The sequence below is a fragment of the Mobula hypostoma genome, chromosome 10 (assembly GCF_963921235.1).
Source record: "Mobula hypostoma chromosome 10, sMobHyp1.1, whole genome shotgun sequence".
NCBI classification, from domain to species: Eukaryota; Metazoa; Chordata; class Chondrichthyes; order Myliobatiformes; family Myliobatidae; genus Mobula; species Mobula hypostoma.
The window spans coordinates 17,481,218-17,491,566 of record NC_086106.1 but is presented as its reverse complement, the minus strand read 5'-3'; the positions used below and the strand labels follow the sequence as shown (position 1 = coordinate 17,491,566).

At 53.8% G+C, this 10,349-nt stretch overlaps 1 protein-coding gene across 1 annotated transcript; it reads right to left on the bottom strand.

Annotated features, from left to right (window-relative positions):
* Nucleotides 1–1,484: 1,484 nt before the first annotated feature.
* LOC134352692 (zinc finger protein OZF-like) lies at nt 1,485–6,897 on the bottom strand. Its single transcript, XM_063060081.1, has 2 exons — nt 6,667–6,897; nt 1,485–6,117 (listed from the first exon to the last, which is right to left on the bottom strand). Exon 2 carries the CDS (start codon nt 5,947–5,949, stop codon nt 4,435–4,437), a length of 1,515 nt encoding a protein of 504 aa, XP_062916151.1. The 5' UTR covers nt 5,950–6,117; nt 6,667–6,897; the 3' UTR covers nt 1,485–4,434.
* Nucleotides 6,898–10,349: the final 3,452 nt, after the last annotated feature.

The following is a 10,349-nucleotide window of genomic DNA, read 5'->3' as shown; positions in this document are numbered from 1 at the left end:
GAGACAGGAGAAGAGGAGGCGAGAGGGGACGAGGAGACAGGAGGAGAGAGGGGAAGAGGAGACAGGAGGAGAGAGGGGAAGAGGAGACAGGAGGAGAGAGGGGACGAGGAGACAGGAGGAGAGAGGGGACGAGGAGACGGGTGGAGAGAGGGGACGAGGAGATGGGAGGCGAGAGGGGATGAGGAGACGGGTGGAGAGAGGAGATGAGGAGACGGGAGGAGAGAGGGGACGAGGATTCAGGAGGAGAGAGGGATGAGGAGACAGGAGGAGAGAGGGGACGAGGAGACAGGAGGAGAGAGGGGACGAGGAGACGGGTGGAGAGAGGGGACGAGGAGATGGGAGGCGAGAGGGGATGAGGAGACGGGTGGAGAGAGGAGATGAGGAGACGGGAGGAGAGAGGGGACGAGGATTCAGGAGGAGAGAGGGATGAGGAGACAGGAGGAGAGAGGGGACGAGGAGACAGGAGGAGAGAGGGGACGATGAGACAGGACGAGAGAGGGGAAGAGGAGACAGGAGGAGGAGACAGAAGGAGAGAGGGGACAAGGAGACAAGAGGAGAGAGGGAGGAGGAGACAGGATGAGAGAGGGGAAGAAACTACCAGAAGCTGGAGGAAGTGCTGGTCGTGCCAGTAAGGACCCCCACCACCCAGGATACCTCCCTTCTCAACACTGCCATTGGGGACGAGATACTGGAGCCTCAGGACCCACATCACCGGGTTCAGGAACAGTTATTACCCTTCGAGCATCAGCCTCCTGAACCAGTGTGGATAACTTCACTCATCAATTCTGAACGAATTCCACGACCAAGGACTCTGGAACTCCTGCTCCCAGTGTAATTTATTTAACTATTTAGTTATTTGTGTGTAGTGTTTTTTCACTATTGGAGTTCCTAATGAATCTTAAGGTTTTACGTGGTGAGATATCTGTACGTTGATATTAAATTTGTCCTTAACTTTGAGGTTGGAGGCCACCCAGACAGAATTTGGGGTGTTGCTGCTCCGAGCTGAACTTGGCCTTGGTCAGACACGTCAGTATGAAATGGGAAGTTGAATTGAAATGGCTGGACAGCGGCTGATCCTGCCTTTTGTGGCTGAAAGTGTGAAAGAGTTGGAAGAAACTGCTCCCCAATCTCCTTTGGGTGTCAGCGATGCAGGGGAGGCCGCTCTGGGACCACCAGATACAATAGACTCGCGAGTGAAACGTTACCTCACCGGGGAGGACTGTTTGGGGTTCTGAGTGGTAATGGGGAGGAGGTGTAGGGGAAGGTTATAAGCTAAATATTATTCTCCTGTTCTAGTGACCCTCTCAGTCACTCTCTCCTCCTCACTCACCCTGATGACCTGGTCATCACCTCCGTCCGGTTCCCTCTTCTCCACTGTCCTACCTGCTCAGATTCATTCTTCTCTAGACCTGTAGAGTCCACCTGTTACCACCAGTTTCACCATCGTCCACCCCCCACATACCCACCCACCCACCCTCCTACACCTCACCTGTACTCTCCTCTAACCTGCTCCTCCCCTCTCCCACCACTGCCCACTTCCTTTCCAGTCCCGATGAAGGGTTTCAGTCTCAAACTTTGGCTGTTTATTTCCTGCCATAGATGCTTGCTGAGCTGCTGAGTTCCTCCAGCACTCTGTGCACATTTGCTCAAGATTTCTGGCACCCACAGAACCACTTGTGTCTCTGAGCTATAAGGAGACTGGATAGACGGGGGGCATACATTTGTGGTGAGCATGTCTATGAGGATTTTGGAGGATCTGTGTGGAACTCTTCCACGAAGATATTACTAGCTGGATTACTACAGGTAGAGAGAGCTTCTCTCTATGTCTGACCTGCGGAGCGTGTGATGGGCTGTTGTAGAAGGAGCTTCGCTCTCTGCCTAACCACGGGACACTGTGTTGGGATGGTGTGGAGGGAGCTTCACTCTGTGTCTGACCCCAGGAGTGTGTGATGGGACGGTGTGGAGGGAGATTCACTCTGTGTCTGACCCCGGAAGTGTGTGATGGGACGGTGTGGGGGAGATTCACTCTGTGTCTGACCCTGGGAGTGTGTGATGGGACAGTGTGGAGGGAGCTTCACTGTGTGTCTGACCCCGGGAGCGTGCAATGGGACGATGTGGAGGGAGATTCACTCTGTGTCTGACCCCGGGAGCGTGCGATGGGACGGTGTGGAGGGAGCTTCACTGTGTGTCTGACCCCGGGAGTGTGTGATGGGATGGTGTGGAGGGAGATTCACTCTGTGTCTGACCCCAGGAATGTGTGATGGGACAGTGCGGAGGGAAATTCATCCTGGATCTATTGCCAGTAATTACCTTCCTCACCATTAATTTTGTTCTGGGACACCTGCTCTTTGTGATTTTTGTAAATGACTTGGATGACAGAGTTTAAGAATGTGTTGGTAAGTTTGCAGATGATACAAGGGTCGGTGTTGTGGATACTGTAGACTGTTGTTGGTTACATCGGGACTTTGACAGGATGCAGAGCTGGGCCAAGAAGTGGCAGCTGCAGTTCATTCTGGAATAGTGTGAAGTGACTCACTTTGACAGGTTGAACATGGAGGCAGGCACAGGGTTAAGGGCCAGATTGTCAGCAGTGTGAGGAACAGAGGGAGCTTGCAGCCTATGCCCATAGAAACAGCAAGATTACCCTGCAAGGTGATCGGGTGGCTGAGATGCCATGCGGTGTGATGGCCTTCACTAGTCGGGGAACTGGGCTCAGGATGGCGCGGTAACATTGTGGCTCTATAAACCTCCGGTTGGACCAGACTTGGCGCATTGTGTTCTGTTCTGGTCGCCTCAGTACAGAAAGGATGAGGGAGCTTTAGAGAGGGTGCAGAGATTTGCGTCAGGATTAGAGGGCATCTCCTGTGAGGAAAGGTCGATGGAGCTAAGGGTTTTCTATGAAGAAAGATGAGAGGTCAAAGGCACAGAGTGGACAGCTAGGGACATTGTTCCAGCGTGGAAATGGGCAATTCAAGGGGACATGATTTTAAGATGATTGTAGAAAGTACGTGGGGTGGGTGTCAGAGTGGGCTTTTTACAAAGACTGGTGGGGTCGTGAATCACGCTGTCAGGGTTGGTTCAGGCAGATACGTTGGGGACACTTACGATTCTCTTTGATAGCAGTAAGGATGAACAAACAATGGGGGAAATTTCAGATTGGTTTTAGAGTAGGTTCAAATTTCAGCAGAGTTGAAGGGCCGGTGCTGTACTCTGCTGTGTTCTGTTTATGTTCTAATGGGCATCTGAAAGAACACTGATTTACAACGCGAAAACACAGCCCAGAATTTCTCCAATGTCCCACAACTGACATTTACAAAACACACCGCAGATACCGTCCTGGGCCAATCCAATGGCGCCTCCCACAACCAACACCTCTCCCACCCTCCGAGCCCCAGAGTACCCCAGCTTGGAATGTATTGTCATCGAGTCCAAATCCCGAAACTCGGACTGCGGTCCGCTCACCCCAGGAGGGACGAGGAGACTTTGGAGAGGGTGCGGAAGAGGTTCACCGGGATGCTGCCTGGATTCGGGGGCCTGAGCTATGAGGGGATAATTATGTTGCTGTTTCTGGAGTGGCAGAAACCAAGAGCAGACCTGACAGAAGCTTAAAAGATTATGAAGGTCACAGAGGGCTGATATTTTTTCCCCAGGGTGTGAATGTCTAATAGGAGAGGGGACAGAGTTAAAGTGCAAAGGGACAAGTTTAAAGGAGATGTGCGGGGTTAGTTTTAGATATTTTTACACTGTGAACAGATGCCTGAATGGTGGTAGATACAACAGAGGAGTTAAGTTTGCCCCTAGACGGGCAGGGAGCGGAGGAATGTGGACAAGGCATAGCCAGAAGTGACTGTGGGCCGAATGGCCTGTACTGTGACCACCAATCATATCCGGATGGAATCCCATCTCACCCTCCTCATCACAAGATTTATCACAAGACAAAGGAGCAGAAGTAGGCCATTCAGCCCATCGAGTCTGTTCTGCCACTCCACCATGAGCTAGACTATTCACCCATCTAGTTCCAGTTTCTGTCTTTCTCCCCACTATCCCTTGATACCCTAATTAGATACCTCAGAAAGTTCGCTGCCGGACACACGTGCCCATGTATGCACAGCTGCCTCGAGAAATTAATTTGCAGTTGGTGTCACACCCCCTTCATCTCCCCCAGCCCCAGACTCTAACCCCAGCCGAGACCCTCGCGGAACTGATTTACCTTTGCGGAACGCGGGAGGAAACCGGATCAGCTGGTGGAAGCCCACAAGCTCCACACACACACACACACACCCACACACAGACGCGCCCAGGTGTGGGACGGAAACTCCCGCCGCCCGAATGAATACCACGTCCTCCCGCCCCACCTGGGTGAGTCCACCTCTGTGCCAAGAGTTGGGAGGACGGAGCGAAGACCCACCCCCCGTCGGGACGAGTGTCGCCGCTTTACTCCGTGTGAGTCCGCTGGTGGGTCTGCAGCTGCCACGACCAGGCGAAGCACTTGCCGCAGACAGGGCAGGCGAAGGGCTTCTCCGCCGCGTCGACAACCTGGGGGGCCGGCAGCTGCGAGGGGTGGGTGAGGGCCTTGCCCCCCTCGGGGCGGGGGAAGGGCCGCTCGCCGGCGTGGGCCCGCCAGTGCGCCAGCAGGTGCGAGGCATAGGCGAAGGTCTTGGCACACTCGGGGCAGGCGAACGGCCGCTTGCCGGCGTGGGCGTGGCGGTGCGCCAGCAGGTTCGCGGTGTGGGGGAAGACCATGTCGCAGTCGGGGCAGGGCAGCTTCTTCTCCCTGTCGTGCAGCCGCAGGTGGGCCTGCAGGTTGGAGTACCGGACGAAGGCCTTGCCGCAGACGGTGCAGGAGAAGGGCCTCTCCCCGGCGTGGATCACGTGGTGCTGCTTCAGGTGCACGGGGCTCTTGAAGGCCTTGCCGCAGTCGGGGCAGGGGAAGGGCCGCTCCTCGGTGTGGACGTGCCGGTGCTGCATTAGGTTTGAAGCCGTGCTGAAGTTCTTCCCGCAGTCGGGGCAGATGTAGGGCTTCTCCCCCGTGTGGATCCGCCGGTGAGCATGAAGCTCTGACGACCGGGCGAAGCTCTTCCCACAGAGAGGGCAGACGAAGGGCTTCTCTCCGGTGTGAACCCGCTGGTGCTCCAGGAGGTGGGCAGACTGGACGAAGGCCTTGCCACAGTCGGGGCAGGAGAAAGGCCGCTCGCAGGTGTGGGTGCGCCGGTGGGCCTTCAGGTGCGAAGAGCGGCCGAACGTCTTGCCGCAGTCGGGGCAGGAGAAGGGCTGCTGGCAGCTGTGGGTGCGTTGGTGCTTCTGCAGGTGTGAGGAGTAGCTGAAGGTCTTGCCGCACTCGGGGCAGGGGTAGGTCTGCTTAACGGTGTGGGTGCGCAGATGAGCCTGCAGGTGCGAGGAGTAGCTGAAGGCCTTGCCGCACTCGGGGCAGGGGTAGGTCTGCTCGACGGCGTGGATGCGCAGGTGCGCCTGCAGGTGCGAGAAGTGGGTGAAGACTTTGCCGCACTTGGAGCAGGAGAAGGGCCGCCCGCAGTTGTGTATGCGCTGGTGCCTCTGCAGGTGGGAGGAGTGGCCGAAGGCCTTGCCGCACTCCGGGCAGGAGAAGGGCCGCTCGCCGGTGTGGGTGCGCAGGTGGGCCTGCAGGTGCGAGAAGTGGGTGAAGGCCTTACCGCACTCGGGGCAGGTGACGATCCTCTCCCCGGTGTGGATCCGCCGGTGCCGCGAGCGGTCCTGGCTGCTCTTGTAGGCCTTGCCGCAGACGTCGCAGATGAAGGGCCGGATCTCACTGTGGGCCAGCCAGTGGCGCCGCAGCGTGGACTGGTAGGCGAACACCTTCCCGCACAGCGTGCAGGGCAACGGGCCCTCCCTGGCGGGCCTGGTCATTTGCACACTTCCATCCTCCTCAGATGCAGGTATGTCCACTAGAATGTCGTTGGGCAATTCTTCCATCGTGTGGTGGCCACTGTCAGTCAAATCCCGGCACTCCCACGTCACTCTGAAGGATCTTGGTGTGAATGTTTGCTCTTAACTTTCTCTGCTCTGATGCCCCACTTATGCTCTGCGAGCTGCTGTGGAGATCTCATACAAAACAATCTTTCTCAGCAGAGTCGGTGATACCTGAAAGGACAAACAGAAGGCTTCTCAATTATAGGTTCTCGGAAGTAAATTTTACAGTTTTTCTCTGAAATTGCAATACACAATTCTGTTTTAACACCTCGTGTACAGCATGATCTGTCTGGATGGCACACACACAAAACCTTTTTCACATATTTCAGTAGAAGTGACAGTAATAAATCAAAACTTGTACCACTGTGCCGAAGATCGCGTCCCCTATCACGTTATATATGGTTCCGCGTCTCAAAGCCATATAAGTTTTCTTTTCCCCCAGCTTTCTTTGAGCAGAGGACAAATTTATATCTGTCCTCTGCTCAAAGGCATAATAGTCTGGAATATTAAAGGAGGTGGGAGTAAATACAGGCGCTAAACAGACTTGAAATCAAACTACTCAGGACAAGTAGGTAAAGTTTAATCAGCAGAAATACTGCCGGACATGGATTGTCTTGCTCTGCTACAAAAGGATGGCGGACACTTTTCCCACAATGCCCAGCGGGCCACAAACAGCTCTATGTGACCAGACAGCGAGCTCCGCACCGCAAGGAGACTTACCGAGGGCAGTGCGCATGCTCGGGTGTACGGGCCCCCACCCCCCTCGCTCCAGTGTAAACCACCCGCCCCGGAACCTGCGCGGTGGACAGGCCCCGGCTGCGGGCTCCCACACAGCGGCGGGGCGGGAATCGCCAACGGGGACGGGCGCGGGGCGGGGGGAATCCGTGGGAAAATCCGGACCAGATGGGCCGCACAACCGGGAAGCAGGCGCCGCCGCAGCCCGTTGGCCGAATCGACACCCCACGTGATCACCGCGCCCGCCCCTCACTGTGACGCTTCGGAACTCCCTGCGCGTAGCCCCTGATTGACAGTGCGCTTCACCAATCCCGAGCACAGGCCGGGCTCAGCTTTCTGTTTGTCGTCCAATTAATTGGACGGCCGAGGGGCGTACCCGGGGCCCGTTGATTCATGGGTCGGCTGGGCAAGTTGCCGGCGCTGGTCGTACATCAAAGGACCCAGTATCGGTTGTTACGTGTACCGCGATGCAGGTTTAACTCGCATGCAGTTTATAAATCATTGCACAGCGCACTGTGGAACAGAAGCAAGGGCAACAAGAGCAGAAAACTGCGCCACAGGGAGACAATGCGGTGCAAGGTCATAACGAGGTAGATAGCGAGGTCGATAGTCCAACTTGTGAGCTACGCAACCATTCAGTGGTTTAGACCAAAGTGCAAAGTACATTCATTATCAAACTACGTACGTATCACCAGATACAAACCGTTTTCTTGCGGCTGTACTCGGTAAATGCAAGAAACACAATAGGACTGCACCCACTGCAAAAGGACGGACAAACAGCCAATGTGCGATAGACAATAAACTGTGTAAATACAAATAAACAAACAATAAGTATTGAGTACGTGAGATAAACAGCCCTTAAAACTGACTCCATAGGTTGTGGGAACAGTCGAGTGAAATTATCCCCTCTGATTCAAGAGCCTGATGGTTGTGGGGTAATAACTATCCCTGAACCTGGGGGTGTGAGTCCCGAGGCTCCTGTACCTTGCTCCTGATGGCAGCTGGGAGGAGAGAGCGTGTCCTGGGTGCTGAGAGTTCCTAATGATGGGTGCTGCCTTCCTGCAACAACACACTGTGTAGGTGTGTTCAATGCTGGGAAGGGCTCTACCCATAATGGACTGGACGATATTCACTACTTTTTGTAAGATTTTCCGTTCAAGGGCATTAGTGTTTCTATACCAGGCTCTGATGCAAATAGTCAATATACTCTCCATCCAAAAAAGTTTGTCAAAGTTTTAGATGTCAAGCTGATTTATTTATTTATTTTTTTTTGCAAGCTTCTCAGGAACTAGAGGTGCTGCCATGATTTCTTCGTAATTGTACTAACGTGCTTGACCCAGGACAGGTGCTCCGAAATGAGAACACCGAGGATTTTAAAGTTGCTGACCTTCCCCACCTCTGATCCTCCGATGAGGACTGGCTCCAATGAGGTTGTTGTTGTGACACCGCTCAGCCAGATTTTCTCCCTCCTGATTGGTCATAAGTGCAAAGCGAGTCGAGCGGGGGGGCCAAGCACACAGCCCGGTGGTGCGCCTGTGCTGATGGAGATCGTGGAGATGTTGTTGCCAATCCCAACTGACTGAGGAAATAGAGGATCCCGTTACACAGGGAGGTATTGAAGCCAAAGTCTTGAAGCTTATTGATAACTTTGATGTCAATAAGCTTATTGATAAACCAGAGTGTTGTTTGTTATGTCTCCGTCTCGCTGTGAAACGGAGACATCTCTTTCTCCCCTATTAGGGAGAGAGCGAGCCTGTGGCATGTCCAATGCCGGGTGAACAAGTAGTCTTTGGAGTACTACAAGTGTGTGGCTTTGCTCAAACACGAGGAAACCTGCAGATGCAGGAATTTCAAGCAACACACACAAAACGCTGGTGAACGCAGCAGGCCAGGCAGCATCTCTAGGAAGAGGTACAGTCGGCGTTTCGGGACTAACTAAAGGAAGAGTTCAGTAAGAGATTTGAAAGTGGGAGGGGGAGGGGGAGATCCAAAATGATACGAAAGACAGGAGGGGGAGGGATGGAGCCAAGAGCTGGACAGGTGATTGGCAAAAGGGATGTGAGAGGATCATCAGGAGGCCCAGGAAGAAAGAAAAGTGGGAGGGGGGAACCCAGAGGATGGGCAAGGGGTATAGTGAGAGGGACAAAGGGAGAAAAAGGAGAGGGGGGGGATAAATAAATAAATAACGGATGGGGTACCAAGGGGAGGTGGGGCATTAGCGGAAGTTAGAGAAGTCAATGTTCATGCCATCAGGTTGGAGGCTACCCAGATGGAATATAAGGTATTGTTCCTCCAACCCGAGTGTGGCTTCATCTTTACAGTAGAGGAGGCCGTGGATAGACATGTCAGAATGGGAATGGGACGTGGAATTAAAATGTGTGGCCACTGGGAGATCCTGCTTTCTCTGGCGGACAGAGCGTAGGTGTTCAGCAAAGCGGTCTCCCAGTCTGCGTCGGGTCTCGTCGATATATAAAAGGCCACATCGGGAGCACCGGACGCAGTATATCACCCCAGGCGACTTTGTCTTTGCCGTTGCTTTGCTCACGCTTGGGTGCTCGGTGGCGGGTGGGGGGAGGGGGGAAATCGTTGCTTACGCGCGGGAGGGAGGGGAGCGGGGGGATGGGCTTTGGGGGCTCTAACATTTAACTGTCATTCATTCTTTGGGGGCACTCCTCTGTTTTCAGGGATGGTTGGGAAGAAAAAGCATTTCAGGATGTATATTGTATACATTTCTCTGACATTAAATGTACCTTTGAGGGGATGATTGTATTGAACCTCTCAGACCACTTCATTTCAGTGGATGTAAGTGCTACCGGACGATAGTCACCATGGGCTCCTTGGGCAGTGGTGTGATTGAAGCAGGTGGGTAGCTCAGACTGCCGAAGTGAGAGGTTACAGATCTCAGTGAACACTCCGGCCGGCTGATCAGCTCAGGTCTCCCAACCTGCCCATTCTGAAGTTTACTGGCACAGTGAGTGGTTGGAGTTGAGGCTTCGCTCTACCTAACGTCCCAACTTGCTCCTGTACGCTGACTGGGCCACCGTGTCGTCAGTGGCGAGCGTGTCGACGGTGTGGGGGGTGCGGGGGGGAGGTTAGGCAGCTTCACGGATACAGCTCTGTCTGCTGAGTTCATTCCTCAAAGTCAGCAAGGGTCCCAGCATCCAGGCCACGCTCTCTGCTGTCTGGCAGGAAGTACGGGGGCCTCGGGACCCGCACCGGCAGACCTCAGGAGCAGAGAGCATCAGGCTATTGAACCAGAGTGCGTGATTTCACTCACCGCAGCTCTGAACTGGTTCCACAAGCTACGGACTCACTTTTATTGATTCCACAAAATTCCTAACACTGTTTATTGATTGACTTTTTTTTTATTTGCCTTCTTTCGCACTTTGGTTGTGTCACCAGGTTCGGGTACGGCCCAAGTGCGGAGTGAGAGACACCGAAACAGGTCGATAATTCACAGACTTTAATACAAACAGTGTTAAAGGGAAAAATAAACAATAAACGCGAGGCTAAACAGGGCCGTTAACTAAAGCTCACAAATGGAAAAGGAAGCCTACACCGCAGCTGAAAAGAACAACTAAGAATAAAATTCTTATCAGAATAAAGGATGTAATGTTGAAATTGTACAAGGCATTGGTGAGGCCAAATTTGGAGCACTGTGTACAGTT